Source organism: Eumetopias jubatus, unplaced genomic scaffold, assembly GCF_037043125.1.
Source record: "Eumetopias jubatus isolate StellerSeaLion01/CBP00866 unplaced genomic scaffold, mEumJub1_p1.0 scaffold_1, whole genome shotgun sequence".
Classification (NCBI taxonomy): domain Eukaryota; kingdom Metazoa; phylum Chordata; class Mammalia; order Carnivora; family Otariidae; genus Eumetopias; species Eumetopias jubatus.
The window spans coordinates 208,139,757-208,164,968 of record NW_028274807.1 but is presented as its reverse complement, the minus strand read 5'-3'; the positions used below and the strand labels follow the sequence as shown (position 1 = coordinate 208,164,968).

Sequence of the window (25,212 nt, the reverse complement as noted above, 5' to 3'; positions counted from 1 at the left end):
CTTCCTTGACTTCACATGTAATGTTTCACACACTGATTTGAAATGTCATTTTTATGAATCATTGCATTGCTATACATGATGTATCCTTTATTTGATTTCATTGACTCATTTTCTATTCATGGAAAACGCACATTAAGAAATGTCATGGTTTGGTTTTTATAGCTGTTATGAGGCAAATCCCTGTATTTTATGTCAAATAAATTTAAATCTGGGCTTGAATAAAGAGACACATTACTTAGAAGGACTATTGCAGCAGGGAGAAGGTTCTGATCTCAGAAACCCATGAGCATCTCAAAATCATATGGAAAAATATTTTTATTTCATAGGGTAAAGGAGGAAGCAGACAGAAATAAGCAGCATCTTTGGAGGGAAAGCTGGACAAATAAGGGGAAATTGTCAGTGTGTTGTGACAAAAAGGATCTTGCTGTGGTCAGCCAGTTCCCAGGAGAGGCTGTTGGGGAAGGCATGTTCCACTTTTTTAGTACTTGCTCAGACTTGAGGGTAAGCAGAATCCAGGGGCCTGTAGGAAAGAGAGAGGTCTGATTAAAGTTTGGTCAAGAAAAAGTAGGAAATGGACCATTGTGAGCACTTGTTTGCTTACTCTTCAAGTGAACTGTCTCCTCTGTCACATTTTTTCTTCTATATACACTTGATGGCTAGTTTACTAAATTTCACAAAAATATCTTGGGACTTAGATTGTCATTGCATTGACTATGTAGATGAATTTGGAAATAATAGCTTCTTTATAATATTAAGACTTCCTCACCCCCACCAACCTCTCTCTTTCTCTAGGTTATGAGTTCTTCTTATGTTACATTTGACAGTTTTCTCCTTGACAAACTTCATGCATTTCTTGTAGGATTGTTCTCAGGTACTGTAGAAGTTTTAGTTGTAAATTTTATTTTATTTTTTAAAAATTAAATTTAATTAATTAATTTTTTTATTATTATGTTCAAACACCTCTTTGCATTTTAAAATTTGTTTTTCCTTTGACAGGAAAACCAATGCATCTTGAATGTTGACCTTGCTATTGGGATGTGATTGGACTGTCAGTATTTTCCAGTGAATGCTCTGAAGCTTTCTCAGCAAACAATCATGCCTTCTCTAAATAATGATTGCTTTATGTCTTTCTTTCAAGTACGGGTACCGCTTCTTTTTTGTTTCCAACCCATGGGGTTGAGCTTGGAGGTAGCATAAAGAATTGTGAGCCTATTCAGTTATGGATTTTCAAAGTCTTTTGAAATGAGTATTTAACATGGGTACCATGAGATTGCTCCACAAGTCCTGCTTCCTAAGCAAAGGTAGAGGCCCAATGGCTACTCACTCAGAATCTGCAGCTTAACAAGAGATACCAGATGTTCCATATACACAAGGAATTTCAAGAAGCATTGTGGGCAGAGAACTAATTAAGAATTAGAGTTGGAATATGTCATGCCTTATACTTTGCTCTCTCTCTCTCTCTACATATATATGTATATACATATATATATAATTATTATGTTATTTTAGTCACCATACAGTACATCATTAGTTTTTGATGTAGTGTTCCATGATTCATTGTTTGCATATAACACCCAGTGCTCCATGCAATACATGCCCTCCTTAATACCCATCACCAGGCTAACCCACTCCCCCACCCCCCCTCCCCTCTAAAACTCTTGGTTTAGTCCATAGTCTCTTTAGTCCATAGTCTCTCATGGTTCGTCTCCCCCTCTGATTTTCCCTTCCTTCTCCTAACGTCTTCCATGCTATTCCCTATGTTCCACATATAAGTGAAACCATATGATAATTGTCTTTCTCTGCTTGACTTATTTCACTTAGCATAATCTTCTCCAGTTCCATCCATGTCGATGCAAATGTTGGGTATTCATCCTTTCTGATGGCTGAGTAATATTCCATTGTATACTTCGCTTTCTAGCAATGGTATTCTTGCCTTTACCAGGAGAGGGCACCTTATTTAAAACACTTAAAAGTTTACTTTTGATAACAAGTAAAAACATGAATACATTTTGTTGTAAAAATATAACGCCACAAACACAAGACATATCTGATTGATCCTCACCTTGACCTAACCTCCCTTGAATAAGTATTCTCTATTATCAACAAATTATAATTTGTTCTGCCAAACATAGAATCTATAACTTAATTATGAAAAGTTAGATAAGAGTATGGCTGTGTAAATATTACAATGTTAATAAATCTAAGCTTTTAGAATTATATGGTATTGTGCTATGGACACCCAACAACTTGTACATGGAGATTTTTCCATGTCAACATAGGAAGAAGTGTTTCAGCCTTTGTGTCTGTGGACTGGCATTCCTTAAAACCAAAGTAACTTTTCATCTTGCCATTTCTTATTGATGGTTCACTTGAGTGGTTTGTGTTTTTCTGCCTTCCAATGCTGCAGTGAATACACTGAGGTCATCATGCCCCCTGGGCTCCCTACTTCAGAGGCTTTTAAGGGCAGAGAAGACAGCATGCACTCCCCTGAATGAAGAGGACTTTGAGGCTGATTCCTGGAAGTTGGAATCCTCAGAATATGGGAATTGGAACTTTGTGACTAGAGGAGCCTGGGTACCAGAAACCCCTGCCTCTTGTACCTGGAGATCCGAGGTCATGGATCTGCAGTAAGTGGAATTGAAATTTCAGTATTGGGTGGTCAGGAATCCAGAAACATGATCAGTAATCCAAGGCTTGGGTGTTGGGGATTCTGTGAAGCTGAGAAGTAGGAATTCTGCATGTGGGAGATGTGAGGAATTGGAAGAATGAGCCTAGAAAGGAATTGGAGAGAGTCAGAGAATGGGGGAGACTGTTGTGGGCCAGAGGGATGGGCTAGAGTCATTGAGGGGTCCTGATGAGGGAATGTGAGTGCCTGATGGTGGGAAGAGGGGTGGGGTCCTGGAGGAGCTAGGTGGGAGGAATCTGGAGTGGTGCTGGAAAGAGTCAGGGAGGACAGTGAGAGGGTTTTGAAATGAGGAAGCTAAGACGAGTCGGGGAGGATAGTGAGAAGGTTCTGAAATGAGGAAGCTAAGAGATCTGATATAAAAGTTTGTTTTACAGTGTAATAAAGAGCAAATAGCTGAGCCAGTATTTGAGCTCAGGCCAGCACAGACTGAATTTCCCAGCTGTAAAACACCCTGAGAATGTGCTAGAAGGTCAGTCTGGGATTTCTGCTTGGGACTCTGTTTTGTAGGTTTTTTTGTGGGGAGGGCTTTATTTCCAGGGGGGTTTGCATGTTGGGAAAAGTACTGTATACTGTCTGCTTTAGGAAGCAGCTAGGCACTTCCACATAGTGAAGTGAGGAGATCATATTGTGGGTGACTGGATGTTGTTCACTCCTCCTCCTTACCCAGATTCAAAGGATAGTCTACGTCTTGTGGAGGATTAATGGTTTTTAGGGAAAGAGGTTGCTGGGAGAGTAACTGGCATGGAAAATATAAACACACCAACAAAAGTTGTGCATTGCTCCCATAATCTGGAGAAGGTCCTTCTAGATATGAACACTTTTTTTTATTACGTTAATCATCACACATTACACCATTAGTTTTTGATGTAGTGTTCCATGATTCATTGTTTGCATATAACACCCAGTGCTCCAAGCAGAATGTGCCCTCTTTAATACCCATCACCAGGCTAACCCATCCCCCACCACCCTCCCCTCTAGAACCCTCAGTTTTTCAGAGTCCCTAGTCTCTCATGGTTCATCTCCCCCTCCGATTCCCCCCCTTCATTCTTCCCCTTCTGCTATCTTCTTCTTCTTCTTCTTCTTCTTTTTTTTTTTAACATATAATGTATTATTGGTTTCACAGGTACAGGTCTGTGATTCATCAGTCTTACACAATTCACAGCGCTTACCATAGCACATACCCTCCTGGAGGGTAGATGTGAACAGTTTAAAGTGAAAAGTAGATAGTTATCCATATCATGTGAATTTCTTTCTTTGTTCTTTGTAGCAACTTAGAATTTTCTTTTTATTTTTCAGATCACAAATATGTGAATATTCTCTTTTTAAATAATGTTAACAATGTATATATACAGCAAAATAGGAAAAATCTCCCCTACATCCCATGGCTGCCTCCTCCAACACACAAGCAAGATGTACACTTCGAAATGTACTTATTAACTTTCCTAAACATTAATCTACATACATCATAAAATCTTGTACCAAACTATGAGAATAGAAGTGGTTCATAGTTGAAATATAAAGGAGATGAAGAAAGCTCAAGTAGAAAGATAGCAAGTTTTCCAGGGACTGTTGAGACATAGAAGCCAGACACACAAGAGGAGTATTTCAAAATGGAGGAGGCAAGCACAGCATCCAGTACTGCCAAGAGTACCAAGTGCAGTCAAGAAAGCTAAGGGGACCAAAAGATATTTATAGGTGGAGAACATTGGAGGCCTAAGGGAGAGCTCTTTTGGTAGAATGATGGAGGCAAAATCCAGGTTTGAATACCTGGAGGAAGAAGAGGGAGGAATCAAATATATAACAATACTTCAGTGTCAGAGAGAGATTTAACATGTTGCAAAGCGGGTGGAAAGGATGCTATTGAGGACATGAGACCAAATATATTAGAGAGAAAATATATGATCAGTAATGTGAAGTTACTGAGAATTCAGGAGGTGTGCAGGTGGAGGGATTAGCTGTAAAAGGTAGGAAGCATATTTTGTCTATCTGTGGTGACAAGGTGGAATGAGGAGACAATGAACAGGACGCCAAATGGTTGGTGTTTTGAGAGTGCAAAATTAACCTTGTTTCTTCCTGCTGACTCATGTTTTCTATATGAAGAATTCAGTAAGAACATCTGCTGGGAAGAGGAAAAAGTTCGAAGGATGAGATTTTGATGAGTAGAGCATTTGGGAAGGAACAGCTTTAGAAGGAGGACAAGCAAGTTGGGGAGAGATGTGCAGATGACTTGGCAGGCAGGGTGGGGGGTCACTGAAGTTGGGGGAAAGTAGAGGAGGCTGAAGACCATGCATAATTGACATAAGCCCTATGAGTCTCATTTTCTTTCCAGAATGACTTGGGGTAAAGGATGGGCAGTGACTGTGCAGTTTTGTGCATCATTGCTCCAGATCATTAATTCCTAGTTATTTAGCTGAGCAAGTTTCCCTCTCTGCTTATAAGTATCTACCTTTTGTATCTTCTCCCCAAGTACAAATGGAAACCATATGCAACATGTCACACAAAGGGGGTGCTCTACAATTGTGGGGAAGGAGGACAGTCGTGCAAGGGTCAATGTGAGCATAGAACCTCAGTGAGTGTAAGTATAGGAAGACCTCATTTCCAGACAGGGAAGTGCCTTCAAGGGAGTCCAGGGGTAAACTTGGTGTGAACCATCCAAGAGTATTGCCTGCTATATATCCCAGGTTTTCCAGTGAGATAGGCATAAGCTTCTCAAGAGGATTGGTTAGTGAAGTGCTCTGGGAGCACCGCATAATCTTACCACACTGTGTTTGGAGGCATCAGACATGGTCCCACTTGAGAGCATGTACTTTTCTGACTCGGCTTTGGTTTTGCTGACCCCTTTGAACCATTTCTTATATTGTTCCTGGACCTGCAGAGGTAAAGCATGCTTGGGTCAGCTCACCGAAGGGAGTGAGGATGGGAGGAGGCCCGGGTGGGAGTTGGGCAGTTGTACCTGCTGGCTGAGGAGGCAGTACACCAGGAAGATGAAGAAGCCCTGCAGGCTGTTGATGACGGTGAAGAGGTAAGCCATGACATGGGCAGCTGGACCCACCTGCAGGATGCCCAGGCACCACGTGCAGCCCAAGATGAGCAGCTGAGCTGTGGCTTTAAATGTCAGCATCCTGGGTAGGAGGAGAAAGGAGATCATGATACACCCAGAGCAACACAACCAGGGCTGGTTTCAAGTCCACTCCATGATGCTTCTGATTGAGTTGTGATCAACTTTGATCTTTATTGTCAATGATTCCCTAAAGAGAAACACTATTTGGGTCCAGGATGGCATTTTGACTAGGACTGAGGATAAAGGTGACACCTGACAATGTGAATTTCAAACAGATCATGATGTTTCATGAAGATCCTCAATTTTGTTCAACTGACATTACTAAGAATGTTCTGTGCACCTGGGGCTAGGGCATTCAAAACAACAAAAACAAGACTTCTGTTTTTACAGACCTTAAAGTCTAGTGGAAAGACAAGAACAAATGATTTTTTTTTTTTTTTTTTTTTTGTGAAGTGAGGTACTTCTCTCCATCCAGGGCTGTTCCTTTCCTCACCCTCTCCATGAACTGAACCAGGACATGCTTTGCCCAGAATAGAGGCCATTGATTCTGTGCAAAATTGAGGAAAGCAGAGGACATCCCCAAACTCTTAGATGTTGTGATATGTGGATGTTGAAGCTGAATTCACCAGGTGCAAGGGAAGGGGAAGGCAGAGGGCAGAGCATGCATGAAGGCATGGGCATGATGGGGTATGCTGGTTCTGGAAACTATGATTTCCTGAGTGTGTTATAAGTATGTGAAAGTTCTCAGGACCTTTTTCATTGGGCCATGGTAGCAATCCCTGCTTATCAGAACAAAGTCCATTCTCTCTGCAGCTGAAGCAGTTGGTTGTTATGGTTGTGCATGGATGAGATGTTTTTGGCATGGGTGTCAGCAGCAAACCCCGGAATCTGAGCTGGCTGCCAAGGAGGGTGGCTGCACCTCTCTCTTCCCATCCCCCCAGGAGCCCCATGAAAGGACAGCAGAGCCTTGGAAGCATGAGGATAATGTTCTGTGTAGGGGGTGGTGTGCACCTGTGACCCATCCTCACCTTGTGTTCTGGAGGGTGGACACATCTCCGTTGATGGAGGAGAGCTTGTTTTTCACAATCCAGAAGGTCATCAGAAAGAAAACCAAATTAATCTGCAGAAAACCCACAGGTATATTAACTACACTCCACATCTGGCAAACCTTCGTCCTAGCTCATCCAGCTCCTAACCTGGCAGGAAAGAAGCTTTTGTGTTTTGTTAACTGTTCTAGAAAAGCAAACCAAACACCCAGTAACTCAGGCCCATGTTTGTCCTGTAACTTCGGCGACCGCTTCAATTTAGTTTGCATGGGAATTCCAAATTTTAGCACTGAAAGAACCACATCTCAGGAAACACTTTATTCCTGGTTTAACAATGGGAATTCTCACCTCCTGGGAGCCCCTCATCAGTCCTGGACCAACTGGAATGACTGCTCACCCTGCCTGTCACTCTCCTGATACACCTGGTCTTTGAATAACCCTCAGCTGGACAGGCGGGCTGCTCTGATGTCATCCATTACTCACGGAGAAAATGGTGCAGACAGGGCCAAGAAAGGTCCATATGAATCCTTTGTCTGTGTGGAGCCAGCATCTTAGAGAGAGATGGGAAGAGATTCAAGAAAATATTGGCTTTTATGGACAAAGGACTGATAAATAAACATACCCCTCCCTTCCCAATGTTTCTTCCTTCCTCCTTCATTATTATTATTATTATTTTACTGTTGCTGTTCTTGTGTAAGAACATTGAACATAAGATCTAACTTCATAACTAATTTTCAGCCTACAACACTGTCATCTATAGTCACAATGGTTTATAATTGATATCTTGATCCTATTTATCTTATATTACCAAAACTTTGTATATGCTCTTGTCAGTGGTCACGGTTACATGGGTGTATACTTATTCCCAAACCCATTAGGTTTATACATTCAGTATGTTCAGCTTATTCCATGTGAAGCATTCTGTAATAAAGTTGTTTTTAAGAAACATAAATTCCTTTCAAAGAGCTCTTTTAAGTTTTGGCTTCTAGAAATGCTTGCAGAAATAAATATAAATTTTTTTAAAGGAAAAAAGAATCAATCAGTAAAATAAATTATATATATATATATATTTTTTTCAGACAAATGTCAAGTGTATCCTCTGTGTCAGGATCTGTGCTTGACCCTGAAGACCCAGTTGGGATTACGGTAGAGTGGTCTCAGTTCTCAGGGAGACAGAGATGAAGTTGGAGAATCAACAATTAGACAATAGACAAAATCAAGATGATGAATTTTATTATCAAGTATGAGGAGCTATGAGGATATGTAGCTGGATTCATAATCTAGTCCAGGGTATAGGAGATCCCAATAGTTGGAAAGGGTTTCCCTGAAAAAACTGAATTGTTTTTTTTTAATTTAATTTTATTATGTTATGTTAGTCACCATAAAATACATCATTAGCTTTTGATGTGGTGGTCCACGGTTCATTGTTTTCGTATAACACCCAGTGCTCCATGCAGTACATGCCATCCTTAATACCCATCACCGGGCTAACCCAACCCTCCCACACCCTCCCCTCTAAAACCCTCAGTCTGTTTCTCAGAGTCCATAGTCTCTCATGGTTCATCTCTCCCTCCAAATTCCACCCCCCTTCATTTTTCCCTTCCTTCTCCTAACGTCCTCCATTCTATTCCTTATGTTCCACAAATAAGTGAAACCATATGATAATTGACTTTCTCTGCTTGACTTACTTCACTTAGCATAATCTCCTCCAGTCCCATCCATGTTGATGTAAAAGTTGGGTATTCATCCTTTCTGATGGCTGAGTAATATTCCATTGTATATATGGACCACATCTTTATCCATTCATCTGTTGAAGAGCATCTCGGCTCTTTCCATAGTTTGGCTATTGCGGACATTGTTGCTATGAACATTGGGGTGGATATGGCCCTTCTTTTCACTACATCCATTTTGTTTCTTAAATTCCACATATAAGCAAAGTCATATGATATTTGTCTTTCTCTTACTGACTTATTTCATGAGCATAGTACCCTGTAGTTCCATCCATGTCATTGCCAATGGCAAGATTTCATTCTTTTTGGTGGCTGAGTAATATTCCATTGTAAATATAAGTGCCACCTCTTTTTTTATCTATTCATCTATTGATGGGTATCTGGACTCTTTCCATAATGTAAGTGTGGAAGCATAAAAAAAGTGACATATACCTAATGAAACAACTCTGTGTAGAATGTATCTCTCAGCTAATATCTTCTTTCATGAAGATAGAAGCATTTTCAAATATGTGTGTGGAGGCATAAAGAAAATGCCCTATACTTTGAAGCAACACTGTGTAACAGATGAGCATAGGGGAAGGGAAGCAAAAATAAAATAATTTGAAAATTGAGAGGGAGGCAAATCATAAGAACTGAATTGTTTTAAAGCTGAGATGTGAAGGATGAGTATGTGTAGACAAGGTGAAAATTTTGGACCATCCAAGAAGTGAGTACAAAAAAAAACCTCAAATGAAGCAAAACAGTGACCTACCCCAGCAGTAAGGCTCACGTGCATTACATAACTTATTCCTCATGAGGACACAGGTACTCACACACTCACAGGTCAGGCATCTCAAGGCCACACTGTGAGCAATGACAGAGCTGGACTTTATCCCCAGGGAGGGGGGCTGTGAGTGAGGTGGGAGGTGTGAGGACTGGGGAGAGGGTCAGATGGACCCAGCGGGAAGCATCAAAGGGAAGCTTTGAAGGTAGGCATTGGCAAAGCAGGCAGCTGCCGCTTGCTCTTATAAGTGGGTTTTACAGGAACACACTCTCATTCCCTCCTGAATTGTCTGTGGTTCTGTTTGTGCTCTGAGGACAGGGCTGAGTAGTTGCCGCAGAGACCATAAGACCCACAAAGCTGGAATTTATTGATTATCTGGCCCTTTATGGAAAAAGTTCATTGACCTTTCTGCTCAACTCCCTAGGGAGGCCAGCTGGTCATGGCTCCCTGATGCAGCTGAGTAACTCCTGTCATCAGGATAAGCACATAGTGTGAGCACCAGACCAGAAGTGACCCCAGCTCTGCCACCAATCAGCTGTGTGACCTTGGCCATGTTAGTTAATCTCCTTGTGCCTCAGTTACTCATCTGTAATATGGCCCAATACTAGTTTCTACTGCACAGGTTGTTGGGGGGATGATTTGAGCTGACACGTGAAAAATATTTAGAACGGTGATTGTACATCAGAATTGATTTCTAAATCTTAGCTGTGGTCACAGTTATTTTGTCATCCAAATGACCCTTCGTTTCTTTTAAAATTAAGATAGAGAAGGAGTTTACACAAATCAATGCCTGCCTTTATGTCACTTTTGTTTTCTAGATTTTAAAAGAACCCCCTCAATTAATGCAATGAATATTTTATTAATAGACATTTACTAATATATGAGATGCAATTAATATTATACTAATACATAGTCATTTATATAATATGCACTGACTATTTAAAATAATTGAAGAATAGAGAACCCAGAAATGGACCCTTAACTCTATGGTCACCTAATATTCAACGAAGTGGGAAAGAATATCCAATGGAAAAGAGACAGTCTCTTTAACAAATGGTGTTGGGAAAATTGGACAGCCACATGCAGAAGAATGAACCTGGACCAGTTTCTTACACCATACACAAAAATAAACTCAAAATGGATGATAGACCTAAATGTTAAATAAGAATCTATTAAAATCTTAGAGGAGAACACAAGTAGCAAGTTTTTTGACCTCAGCCATAGCAACTTCTTGTTAGACTCATCTCCAAAGTCAAGGGAAACAAAAGCAAAAATGAACTATTGGGACTTCATCAAGATAAAAAGCTGTTGCACAGCAAAGGAAACAATCAACAAAAATGAAAAGCAAACTATGGAATGGGAGAAGATATTTTCAAATGTCTTATCATATAATGGGCTAGTATCCAAAATCTATAAAGAATTTATCAAACTCAACACCCAAAAAACAAATAATCCAGTCAAGAAATGGGTAGAAGAAATGAACAGGCATTTCTCCAAAGAAGACATACAAATGGCCGGCAGACACATAATGAAAATGCTCACATCACTTGGCATCAGGGAAATAAAAATCAAAACCACAATGAGAAACCACCTCACACTGGTCAGAATGGCTAAAATTAACAATTCAGGAAACAACAGATGATGGTGAGGATGAGGAGAAATGAGAACCCTTTTACACTGTTGGTGGGAATGGAAACTGGTGCAGCCACTCTGGAAAACAGTATGGAAGTTCTGCAAAAAGTTAAAAAGAGACCTACCCTATGACTCAGCAATTGTACTTCTAAGTATTTATCCAAAGTATATGAACATAATGATTCAAAGGGGCACGTGTACCCCAATGTTTATAGCAGCAATGTCCACAATAGCCAAACAATGGAAAGAGCCCAAATATCCATCAAAGGATGAATGGATAAAGAAGAGGTGGTATATATATGCACAGAATATTACTCAGCCATTGAGAAGAATGAAATCTTGTCATACACAACAACGTGGATGTAACTAGAGGGTATTATACTAAATGAAATCAGTCAGTCAGAGAAAGACAAATACCATATGATTTCACTCATATGTGGAATTTAAGAAACAAAACAGATGAACATAGGGGAAGGAAAAGAGAAATAAAATGAATCAGAGAGGGATACAAACCATAAGAGACTCTTAACTATAGGAAACAAACTGAAGGTTGCAGGAGGAGAGGAGGATTGGGGTAATTATGTGATGTGCATTAAGGAGGACACTTGATGTAATGAGCACTGGATGTTGTATGCAACTGAAGAATCACTAAATTCTGCCCCTGAACCTAATAAAAAAAATATAAGCTTCTCTACCCCACAAAAAATGAAATAATTAAATCTAAAAGATAGAAAATAGTCACCTCATCTATGTTCACTATATGTTAATTTATAATTATCAATATTTTATATATCAGTATTAATATAAAACATAATTTATACTATGTAATTATTAACATACTTCATAGTTAATATTAAATAATCAAATCTTATCCAAAAAAGACAAATAGCATATTATTTCACTCATGTGTGGAATTTAAGAAACAAAGCAAATGTCCACAATAGCCAAACTATGGAAAGAGCCAAGATGTCCATCGACAGATGAATGGATAAAGAAGATGAGGTGTATATATACACAATGGAATATTATGCAGCCATCAAAAGGAATGAGATCTTGCCATTTGCAACGACGTGGTTGGAACTGGAGGGTGTTATGCTGGGTGAAATAAGTCAATCAGAGAAAGACATGTATCATATGATCTCACTGATATGAGGAATTCTTAATCTCAGGAAACAAACGGAGGGTTGCTGGAGTGGTGCGGGGTGGGAGGGATGGGATGGCTGGGTGATAGACATTGGGGAGGGTATGTGCTATGGTAAGCACTGTGAATTGTGTAGCACTGTTGAATCACAGACCTGTACCTCTGAAACAAATAATACATTATATGTTATAAAAAAAAAAGATAGTAGGAGGGGAGAAATGAAGGGGAGGAATTGGTGAGGGAGATGAACCATGAGAGACTATGGATTCTGAGAAACAAACTGAGGTTTCTGAGGGGAGGGTGGGGGGGGATGCGTTAGCCTGGTGATGGGTATTAAAGAGGGCACATACTGAATGGAGCACTGGGTGTTATACGCAAACAATGAATCATGGAACACTACATCAAAAACTAATGATGTAATGTATGGTGATTAACATAACATAATACAAAAAAGAAACAAAACAAATGAACAGAGGGGGGAAAAGAAAAAAGAGGGGCAAACCAGAAAGTGGACTCCTAGAGTCTGCTGAGAACAAAGTGAGGGTTGATGAGGGAGGTAGGTAAGGGGACGGTTTAAATGGGTGATGGGGGTTAAGGAGTGCACTTGTTGTGATGAGCAACGGGTATTGTATGTAAGTGATTAATCACTGAATTCTACATCTGAAACTAATAGTAATGTATGTTAACTAATTGGAATTTAAATAAAAAATTGAAAAAGAAAAAATGGGATGACACTAATGATGTAGTATAAGTTGGCTAATTGAATTTAAAAAAAGTAAAAAATGAGATGGAAATTAATAAATTAAAAATAATTAAATCTTAAGAACTTAAATAAAAACAGTCACTTCAATGAACGCAATTTTCCACCAGGTAGATGTCCTCGGAGTGGTCACTGACTTTTCTCTGCCTATCATGTTCTGGTGGAATTAAATTGCTCTTAGTTCTATGATGGCCATGGTTGTGCTGGAGAAGATAAGGACAGTGGGAATTTGCATTTACCGGGTGGGTGTTCCATAAAGGTGAGGCCTGGATGCAGCGGAAATGGCCACAATTATAGCCGGGACTCCATAGCCCACGGGGAACATGAGCTTCTTCATGACCCTGCTCACGCTGGAGTAGTTGACCACCATCAGGTTGCGTGCAGTGAGGAAGAGGTGCAGACCCTCCAGCAGCATCCAGGTGAAGGACGCCAGGTAGAGATAGTGTAGGGCACCGGCAATGATGGCGCACAGCACCTGGGGGAGGAGAAAGGTGTCACCAGGAGGGACTATCGGGGAGGAGGGTGGCCCCAGGACCTGTACCATACTTTGCCATTGAAGAGAACTTTCATGTATATGGTCGAGTTGTCAGGAGAGGGTTTGTCTTCTAGTTCATTAGTCAGTGTGAAATAGGCTACTTACCCCTTTAACCTCCCCAGGACCCAGGGCTATTTTATCAATGCTCCACGAAATGATCACCACATAGGACAAGGCAGGGAGTCCTCTGTGGCAGTGTCAGTACATTGATCTCAGTCCGGTCAATGGCCATGAGGAAGAGCAGGTGGGCCAGAAAAAGGCAGATTGAGAGCTGCAGGTGGATCAAGGTGCTGGTGTTCTGGATGGTTTTGCACAGCAGGAAGGTGAGGGCTGCCAGGAGGAGGCACAGGAGAGAGAGGCCCAGCCCCAGGTAGGTGATCACAGCCAGCACGGGATCCTCCTCCTGGGACCCGTCAACGAGGAGATCACAGTCACATTTAAAGAAAAAATATTTTATTTATTTATTTAAGAGAGAGAGAATGAGAGAGAAAGCAAGCATGAGAGGGCGGAAGGGTCAGAGGGGGAAGCAGACTCCCTGCTGAGCAGGGAGCCCGATGTGGGACTCGATCCTGGGACTCCAGGATCATGACCTGAGTTAAAGGCAGTCACTTAACCAACTGAGCCACTCAGGTGCCCCACAGTCACATTTTTAAAAGCACAGACTAGAATAGCAAAACTTAAAAACCCTGATAGTACCAAATGCCAGCAAAATGGAGCAGCTGGAACTCTCATACACTGCTCTTTGAGAATATAAAAGGTAACAACTGTTTTGAAATGGAGTTTGGGAGTATTTTTTATAAAGTTAAACATACACTAATGCTAAAATACACCTATCATAGGATTTAGCAATTCCATTTCTGGGTATTTACCCAAGAGAAATGAAAACAAATGTCCACAAAAACAATGTTTAAGATGGGTGAGCCTGGTGATGGGTCTTAAAGAGGGCACATACTGAAAGGAGCACTGGGTGTTGTGCACAAACAATGAATCATGGAACACTACATCAAAAACTAATGATGTATGGTGATTAACATAACATAAAAAAAAGACAACCTTCTATATCAGCTTTATTCATAATAGCCCAAACTGCAAGTGATGCAAATGCCCATTAACTGGAGGACAGATAAACAATTTGTGGAATAATCATATATTAGGATGCTATATAGCAGTAAAAAGGAATGAACTACTGTTACACACAGTAACATGGTAGAATCTCATAGAATGTTGAGTAAAGAAGCCAGACACAAAGGAGAATAATTCTACTCTATTGAATGACTCTGAGGTAGTCAAAAGTAAACTATAGTGATAAAATTAGATCTGTGGTTTCCTGTGGGTAGGGATGGGAACACTGAGAGTGTACTGAGGGGTTTTCTGAGGTGATAGAAGGGTTCTATAGCTCAGTGAGAGTTGCAGTACAGGGTGTTTAGAATTGGGAAAACTTATGATGTGTACACTTATAATCTGATTTTTATTGCAATAACATTGTACCCCAATAAAATCAATTTTTTAAAAAATGAATTACTTGAGGGTCTGATGTCTAGAAGAGAAGTAGAGCTCATATAAACTCAGCAGTATCTGTGTGACAGGATAATTCTCCTTCAAGATATCAAGACTTTGAATATTAGGGTTGTATTTTGATGCTGAAACTAAGTTTTTTAGTTTTACATGTTGCTCTTCTGGAAGTGATACTTCAGTCCTACCCATCACAATGACCTGAGATCACCTTCATGAGTATTTGTACCAGCTCAGCTAAAAAATAATAATATTCTTGGGCTGGGAAAAATAACATGGACCCCAAAAGCACATGCACTTATCTGTTTCCCCTACTCCCCTCTCATATCTCCCCATTGCTAATGATTCACTCCAAACTCAAGTACTTATCAAGCTTTAAATAAAATCCTTGTTTGCAAGAAAAGGTTAATTATTTTGGTATTGAAAAAGGTGGCCCAAAGGTTGCACGTACACACACACACACACACACACACCTGTTCTTGGAAATGCTTCAAATGTCACAAGTGTAATGAAAACCAAAAACATCATTTCTACTTTCTGTGAAAATAGAGAATAATTGGAAGAGATGTTAAAATCAGAGAAGATTGACTGGAAATGCACATCAGAGGAAACCTGAATAATCTGTTTCACGATTACAACAGTGGGAATGATGTGGGCAGGAGTCTCCTTATACCAGTTTGTTTAAAGATTCAGAGGAGCTGAAGCTAAGTGTTTAATTATACAAAAGAACCATATTTGCAGGAAGAAGTTTGGCTCTAGTTGTGGAGGAAAACTGGTTTTGCATGTGAAAGCCCCACTGCTGACTTCTAATTTTGCTTAGATAAATTTTTTAAACTCACATAAAAACCATGAAAACCTGTAATATAGCCCTGAACATGTTTTTACATACATATCTTGGAAATCACTCCTCCAGGAAACACCATCTGCCTTAAAGATAAGGGATCAAAAGGAACACAGATCTATACAGAATATTATACAAAATATCACCAGAAATAAAGGAAGAAGAGAGAAAAAAAATGTTAGTAAGGATTACTCATGAAATAATTGTTAACTTGGAGCAGAAGAAAGTTGTGACATTATTTACCCTGAATTTACCCTGAATTATTTACCCTGAAAAAGGCAAGGAAGCACTTGCCTTTATAAGTAAGTAATGAAAGCAGAGATATAAGGCATCAGAGAAGAGAAATCTTAAGAAGTTGTGTGTTACAAAAGCCCAGTAAATAAATAGAAGGAAAAAACCCTCGGGAAATGAAGGCAAGATTTAAAGAGGTCATATTAAAAATGGACCCTTTTGAAGCACAGTTTAAAATATACAGAGAACAAGGATGAGGAGCAAGATGGCAGAGGACTAGGACACCTAAATTTCATCTGGTCCCAGGAATTCAGCTAGATAGGTATCAAACCATTCTGAACACCTACAAATGAAACAGGAGAATGGGTCAACCAGGAAATTAAAGAAGAATTTAAAAAATTCATGGACACAAATGAAAATGAAAACACAAATGTTCAAAATCTTTGGGATGCAGCAAAGGCAGTCCTAAAAGGAAAGTATATAGCAATACCAGTCTTTCTCAAGAAACAAGAAAGGTCTCAAATACACAACCTAACCCTACACCTAAAGGAGCTGGAAAAAGAACAGCAAATAAAGCCTAAACCCAGCAGGGAAGAGAAATAATAAAGAACAGAGCAGAAATCAATGAAGTAGAAACCAAAAGAACAGTAGAACAGATCAACAAAACTAGGAGCTGGTTCTTAAAAGAATTAATAAGATTGATAAACCCCTGGCCAGGCTTATCAAAAAGAAAAGAGAAATGACCCAAATAAATAAAATCATGAATGAAAGAGGAGAGATCACAATCAACACCAAAGAAATACAATTATAAGAATATATTATGAGAAACATGTGCTAGCAAATTAGACGGTCTGGAAGAAGTGGATGCATTCCTAGAGACGTATAAACCACCAAAACGGAACCAGGAAGAAAGAGAAAACCTGAACAGACCCATAACCAGTAAGGAAATTGAAGCAGTAATAAAAAAATCTCTCAATAAACAAGAGCCCAAGGCCAGATTGCTTCCCAGGGGAATTCTACCAAACATTTCAAGAAGAATTAATACGTATTCTTCTGAAACTGTTCCAAAAAATAGAAATGGAAGAAAAACTTCCAAACTCATTTTATGAGGCCAGCATTACCTTGATGCCAAAATCAAATAAAGACCCCATCAAAAAGGAGAACTACAGACTGATATCCCTGATGAACATGGATGCAAAAATTCTCACCAAAATACTAGCCAATAGGATCCAACAATACATTAAAAGGATTATTCACCATGAGCAAATGGGATTTATTCCTGGGCTGCAAGGTTGGTTCAACATCCGCAAATCAATCAATGTGATACACTACATTAATAAAAGAAAGAACAAGAACCATATGATTCTCTCAATAGATGCAAAAAAAGCATTTGACAAAGTAAGGCATCCTTTCTTGATTAAAACTCTTCAGAATGTAGGGATAGAGGGTACATAACTTAATATCATAAAAGCCATCTATGAAAACCCCACAGCAAATATCATTCTCAATGGGGAAAAACTGAGAGTTTTCCCCCTAAGGTCAGGAACACAGCAGGGATGTCCACTCTCACCACTGCTATTCAACATAGTACTAGGAGTCCTAGCCACAGCAATCAGACAACAAAAAGAAATCAAAGGCATCCAAATTGGCAAAGAAGAAGTCAAAGCCTCACTCTTTGCAGATGATATGACACTTTATGTGGAAAAGCCAAAAGACTTCACCCCAAAACTGCTAGAACTCATACAGGAATTCAGTAAAGTGGCAGGATATAAAATCAATGCACAGAAATCAGTGGCATTCCTATACACCAACAACAAGACAGAAGAAAGAGAAATTAAGGAGTCAATCCCATTTACAATTGCACCCAAAACCGTAAGATACCCAGGAATAAATCTAACGGAAGAGGCAAAGAATCTGTACTCAAAAAACTATAAAATACTCATGAAAGAAATTGAAGAAGACACAAAGAAATGGAAAAACGTTCCATGCTCATGGATTGGAAGAACAAACATTGTGAAAATGTCAATGCTACCTAGAGCAATCTACACATTTAATGCAATCCCTATCAAAATACCATCCACTTTTTTCAAAGAAGTGGAACAGATAATCCTAAAATTTGTATGGAACCAGAAGAGACCCTGAAAAGCCAGAGGAATATTGAAAAAGAAAAGCAAAGCTGGTGGCATCACAATTCCGGACTTCAAGCTCTATTACAAAGCTGTAATCATCAAGACAGTATGGTATTGGCACAAAAACGAACACATAGATCAATGGAACAGAATAGAGAGCCCAGAAATGGACCCTCAATTCTATGGTCAACTAATCTTCAACAAAGCAGGAAAGAATGTCCAATGGAAAAAAGAGAGTCTCTTCAACAAATGGTATTGGGAAAATTGGACAGCTACGTGCAAAAGAATGAAACTGGGCCATTTCCTTACACCACACACAAAAATAGACTCAAAATGGATGAAAGACATTAATGTCATACAGGAATCCTGAGAAACAAACTGAGGGTTCTAGAGGGAAGGGGAGTGGAGGTTGGCTTAGCCTGGTGATGGGTATTAAAGAGGGCACGTACTGAATGGAGCACTGGGTATTATACGCAAACAATGAATCATGGAACACTAAATCAAAAACAAATGATGTAATGTATGGTGATTAACATAACATAACAAAAAAAATAACATAAAAACAAAATGCTTCTTTCTTAAAAAAAAAACAAACCTAGTGGAGAACACAGGCAGCAACCTCTTCGACCTCAGCCATAGCAACTTCTTCCTAGAAACATCATCAAAGGCAAGGGAAGCAAGGGCAAAAATGAACTATTGGGATTTCATCAAGATAAAAAGCTTTTGCACAGCAAAGGAAACAGTCAACAAAACCAAAAGACAACCGACAGAACAGGAGAAGATATTTGCAAATGACATATCAGATAAAAGGCTAGTATCCAAGACCTATAAAGAACTTATCAAACTCAACACCCAAAGAACAAATAATCCAATCCAGAAGTTGGCAGAAGACATGAACAGACATTTCTGCAAAGACATCCAAATGGCTAACACACACATGCAAAATTGCTCAACATCACTCGGCATCAGGGAAATCCAAATCAAAACCTCAATGAGATACCACCTCACACCAGTCAGAATGACTAAAATTAACAAGTTAGGAAATGACAGATGTTGGCGGGGATGTGGAGAAAGGGGAACCCTCCTACACTGTTGGTGGGAGTGCAAGCTGGTGCAGCCACTCTGGAAAACAGTATGGAGGTTCCTCAAACAGTTGAAAATAGAGTTACCCCATGACCCAGCATTTGCACTACTAGGTATTTACCTCAAAGATACAAATGTAGTGATCTGAAGGAGTATGTGCACCCCAACGTTTATAGCAGCAATGTCCACAATAGCCAAACCATGGAAAGAGCCAAGATGTCCATCAACAGATGAATGGATAAAGAAGATGTGGTAATATATATATATATATCACACACACACACACACACACACACACACACACACACACACACACACACTGGAATATTATGCAGCCATCAAAAAAACCAAAATCTTGCCATTTGCAATGACGTTGATGGAACTAGAGAGTATTATGCTAAGCAAAATAAGTCAATCAGAGATATACAAATACCATATGATCTCACCGATATGAGAAATTTGAGAAACGAGACAGAGGACCATAGGGGAAGGGAGGAAAAAATGACACAAGATGAAACCAGAGAGGGAGACAAACCACAAGTGACTCTTAATCTCAGGAAACAAACTGAGGGTTGCTGGAGTATTGGGAGGTGGGAGGGATGAGGTGGCTGGGTGATGGACATTGGGGAGGGTATGTGCTATGGTGAGCGCTGTGAATTGTGTAAAACGATGAATCACAGACCTGTACCTCTGAAACAAATAATACATTGTATGTTAAAAGGAAAGGTAGTAGGAAGGGAAAAATGAAGGGGGAGGATAGGAAGGGGAGATGAATCATGAGAGACTATGGACTCCGAGAAACAAACTGAGGGTTTTAGAGGGGAGGGGGATGTGGGGATGGGTTAGCCTGGTGGTAGGTATTAAGGAGGGCATGTATTGCGTGGAGCACTGGGTGTTATACTCAAACAATGAATCATGGAACCCTACATCAAAAACTAATGATGTAATGTATGGTGACTAACATAACATAATAAAATTAAATTAAACAATCAAACAAACAAAAACCAAAACCAAAAAAAAAAAAAGAGATATAGAGAACAGGAATGAAAAAATGGGCAAAATTATGTTAATATATACAATGGACTATTAGCCATCAAAAAGAATGAAATCTTGCCATTTGTGATGACGTGGATGGAGCTAGAGGGTGTTATGCTAAGTGAAATAAGTCAGTCAGAGAAAGACTACCATATAATTTCACTCATAAGTGGAATTTAAGAAACAAAATAGAAGAACTCAGGGAAAGGAAGGAAAAATAAAGTAAGATGAAAACAGAGAGGGGAGGCAAACCATAAGAGACTCTTAACTCTAGGAAATAAACTGAGGGTTGCTGGAGGGGTGGTGGGTGGGGGGATGGGGTAACTGGGTGATGGGCTTTAAGGACAGCATGTGATGTAATGAGCATTGGGTGTTATATGCAACTGATGAGTCACTACACTTTACCCCTTAAACTAATAATGCACTATATGTTAACTGACTTGAATTTAAATTAAAAAAAGAAAACACTTCTATCTTCATGAAAGAAGATGTTAGTTGAAAGATGCTTGTCAAACAAATCCGGGAAACAAACTGAGGGTTACAGAAGGGAGAAGGATGGGGGTATGGGGTAACAAGCTGATGTGTATTAAGAAGGGCATGTGTTGTGATGAGCCCTGGGTGTTATATGTAACTGATGAATCATTGAACACTACATCAAAAACTAATAATATACTATATATTGGCTAATTGAACATAATAAGAGAATATTAATATAAGGAGAGAAGTAAAAGGAAATCAGAGGAGAAGGAAATATGGGAACCAGGCAAATGAGAGCCGCTATATGCATTCAATGAAGAAAACCCAACCAATGAAGAGAACAAATGTTGAAAAAGAGATTTCAGGACATTTTCAAAAGTGAAAGAAAAGTCAAATCTATCCACTTAAACACCTTGCATGAATGGTGGGGAAATAGCCAAGAATGACAATATAGTTATCCTACTTTAAAATTTAAAAGAATCCATTGGATGGTTACAGAAATGTGTTGAAATGTGGAGATAGAGATAGAGATACACATACGTATAGATATAATATATATTTTAGAACTACAAATGATCTAGCATTGTTACTGCAACATTGTAGAAACCAAATATTACAAAGAAAATGTTTATCATTTGAGATTGGTTAAAGTATGGAACATCCACAGAATGGAAAGTTATGCAGATGTAAAAATGAATGATAAAGTTCTCTATGTATCAATATTGAATGTCACAAGTATTTTAAATGGAAAAAATGCATAAGAGTGAATATGGTAGGCAATGGCTTGAGTGAAAATAAAACTGTATATTATATGTATTAGTTTGTTTATACATAAAATATCTCTAAAAGGGCTCAAACATGGATGGGACTGGAGGAGATTATGTTATGTGAAATAAGTCAAGCAGAGAAAGTCAATTATCATATGGTTTCACTTATTTGTGGAACATAAGGAACAGCATGGAGGACATTAGGAGAAGGAAGGGAAAAATGAAGGGGGGGAATCAGAGGGAGAGATGAACCATGAGAGACTATGGACCCTGAGAAACAAACTGAGGGTTTTAGAGGGAAGGGGGGTGGGGGGTTGGGTTAGCCTGGTGATGGGTATTAAGGAGGGCATGTACTGTATGGAGCACTGGGTGTTATATGAAAACAATGAATTGTGGATCACCACATCAAAAACTAATGATATATTATATGGTGACTAATGTAACATAATAAAATAAAATAAATAAAATAAATAAAAGCAACCTAACTTTTAAACATTTAAAAAATAAATAAAAGGGCTCAAAAAGAAACTGAGATTTCTTCCAAGGACTCTGATCACTGGGGGCCATGGGTGGCAAAGAGACTTTTCAATGTTACTCCTTTTGTTCCTTTTGAGTTTTAAACCATAGTTTTCATCTCTTCAAAAATTTAACTGGGAAAACCTGTACAATGTATTTTATTCTTTAGCAAAGTGGCAGGAGGAAGCACACTGTTTTGGGGTGCTGTTTGAATTTGTCTGGATTCCTATGAGGCCTGGCAATTTAACTAAAAGAGTTCTCATTCTTATCTCCATGTGGATCCTTACTTGCTGTCACCTGGGTGAATCTCAGTTCTTGGTTCCCCCTAAAGAAGTAATCCTGTCACCTGGCCAGGAGAGGATGATGGTTTGGCCCTCGATGCTGCCACTCTCCCTGTCTCCCTTATGACCTCTCTCATCACATCTGTTCCTTTCTGGTGCCTGCAGTCCCTAACATCCCTGTCTCCATGGCCCCTCTTAGGGCTCTCACCTGCACATTGTAGTGGGCCATGAGGATGGCAAAGCTGCTGAGGTGGGTGCACTGGCAGGTGGTGCTGGTGTCTCTGGTGGCCACCATCCTGCATCCCATGGTGGACCAGTGACCATATCCATTCTGACCATGTTTCCAGAAGACGCAGAACACCTCCTCCCTTGGCCCAGGGGTCACTGACTGTAGGAACAGGGCGTAGGTGTGAGCTGGTTGGTGTTTCTGGTGCTCAGAGAGGCTGATTCAGAGCTGACTCAGCTGACTATACTGGGGAGGGAATCACTGGCAGGGGAGCTCCCCAGAGCCTCAAGGCTGAGCTGAGCAGTGAGGCTGCTCAGGACCCAGGCTCCTTCCACACCCACATTCCCATCTCACCAGCACTCACACCATGGGAGAAGATGAAGGTGATGGGGGAGCTTAGGTTCTGGGTGTCCCTGTTGCTCATAAAGGCAGAGATGACATCTGAGAACAGGACAGAGGAGACGCCTCGCAGCATGCCCTTGTGTGCATCATGCAGAACTGCCTGCTTCTCAGGCTCCAGGATGAGGGGGGCCTCAGCCAGCAACCTGCCCATCCCTGGAATGGAGACAAGGCCCACCACAGAAGGGCCTGTAGGAAGAGGCCAATGTTGATACTTTGGGGTGCCCAAAAGGGCCCTTCCTCCTCAGACGGACTCTCCCCTGTAGCCCCACCCACCCTACAATTTCCTTTAATCTTTAATTCTGTGCATGGCCCATCCTGGCTGTCTTGTCCCATCGCAAGGTCTCAGTGGCCTTCTGTTCCCCATTTTAGTCATTACCAAAGTCACTGGATTCATGTGCCACATCCCAGTTCAGATGCATCTTTGCATGGCTCTGGCTCAAGGTGACATCCCTGATTCCTTGCTCTTGCACCTTCAGGGACAGTTCTATGGTGGTGGCAATGACAGGAGAGACAGGAGAAGTCAGGTTATCACTTGTAGTATTGGGATTAGATTTTTTGATATGCTGATAAACCACAGGAATTTTAAATACTGATGTGAGAGTAATGTGGTTGGTTTAATACTGTTATTTGAGCATTTTTGAAAGCTGAAAACCAAAGGGTCTCCAAAGATTGTACTTATTTAGAAAATTTTCTACTAAACTTGCATAATCTGAAGAAAAGGGAGAAAATGCTAATGGACAAGTCAAGGCTTCTGTTGCTATGACAATTCTAATTCTAGTTCAAAGATTTTCTAAATTTGAATATATACAACACTACTGTTAAAGATGATGTAGGTATTTGCAGCTCAAAGTCTCACAAGGTCTGGTATCTGGACTATATAAAGAATTCTTACAACCCAATAATAGGACAAATAACCCAATTAAAAACCCAAAGAATACAAAATACTAATTTAAAGGGCTACATGCACCCCAATGTTTATAGCAGCATTATCAACAATAGTCAAATTATGGAAAGAGACAAAATGTCCATCAACTGATGAATGGATAAAGAAGATGTGATTTATATATACAATGGAATATTACTCAGCCATCAAAAGGATGAAATCTTACATTTGCAATGACATGGATGGAGCTAGAGAGTATTATGCTAAGTGAAATAAATCAGTCAGAGAAAGCCAATACGATAGGATTTCACTCATATGTGGAATTTAAGAAATAAAACCAATGATCATAGGGGGAAAAAAAGAGAGGAAAACCAAGAAATAGACTCAACTATAGAGAACAAACTGATGGTTACCAGAAGGGAGGTGGGGGAATGGGTGAAATAGGTGATGGGGATTAAGGAGGGCACTTGTTGTAATGAGCACCAGGTGATGTATGGAAGTGTTGAATCACTATATTGTACACCTGAAACTCATATTACACAGTATGTTAACTAAGCAGAGTTTAAATAAAAAATATTCATATATATATATATATATACATATATATATATACATATATATATATCCCACATCTGCTTTATCCATTCATCTGTCAATGGACATCTGGGCTCTTTCCACAGTTTGGCTATTGTGGACATTGCTGCTATAAACATTGGGGATCATTGCATTTGTATCTTTGGGGTACATACCTAGTAGTGCAATTGCTGGGTCATAGGGTAGCTCTGTTTTTAACTTCTTGAGGAACCTCCATACTGTTTTCCAGAGTGGCTGTACCAGCTTGCATTCCCACCAACAGTGTAAGAAGATTCCCCTTTCTCCACATCCTTGCCAACATTTGTTGTTTCCTGACTTGTTCATTTTAGCCATTGTGACTGGTGTGAGGTGGTATCTCATTGTGGTTTTGATTTGTATTTCTCTGATGCCAAGTGATGTGGAGTATTTAGATTACTCAGTCATCAGAAAGGATGAATACTTACCATTGACATTGATGTGGATGGAATTCGAAGGTATTTTGTTAAGCAAAATAAGTCAATCAGAGAAAGACAATTATCATATGGTTTCACTCATATGTGGAATATAAGAAACAGTGCAGAGGATCATAGGGGAAGGGAGGGAAAACTGAATGGGAAGTCATCAGAAAGGGAGAAAAACCATGAGAGACTCTTAACTATAGGAAACAAACCGAAGGTTGCTGGAGGGGAGGTGGGTGGGGGAATAGGGTAACTGGGTGATGGGCATTAAGGAGGGCACATGATGTGATGGACTCTGGGTGTTATATGCAACTGACGAATTATTGAACTCTACATCTGAAGCTAATGATGTACTATATGTTGGCTAGTTGAATTTAAATAAAAAAAAACTTTTAAAAATGGGCAATAGATCTGAATAGACATTTCTCCAGAGAAGATATACAA

At 39.7% G+C, this 25,212-nt stretch overlaps 1 protein-coding gene across 1 annotated transcript in view; it reads right to left on the bottom strand.

The window, feature by feature from the left end:
- Nucleotides 1–331: 331 nt before the first annotated feature.
- LOC114197730 (adhesion G protein-coupled receptor E2-like) overlaps nt 332–25,212 on the bottom strand; it is a 39,298-nt gene continuing 14,417 nt past the window's right edge. Inside the window, exons 8-16 of the mRNA XM_028088864.2 lie at nt 23,231–23,338; nt 22,817–23,040; nt 22,435–22,614; nt 13,059–13,294; nt 7,277–7,343; nt 6,776–6,867; nt 5,640–5,808; nt 5,445–5,555; nt 332–520 (exon numbers count right to left, since the gene is read on the bottom strand). Of these exons, the coding sequence (XP_027944665.1) occupies nt 479–520; nt 5,445–5,555; nt 5,640–5,808; nt 6,776–6,867; nt 7,277–7,343; nt 13,059–13,294; nt 22,435–22,614; nt 22,817–23,040; nt 23,231–23,338 (1,229 nt within the window). The 3' untranslated portion in view covers nt 332–478. The remainder of the gene's footprint in view (nt 521–5,444; nt 5,556–5,639; nt 5,809–6,775; nt 6,868–7,276; nt 7,344–13,058; nt 13,295–22,434; nt 22,615–22,816; nt 23,041–23,230; nt 23,339–25,212) is intronic.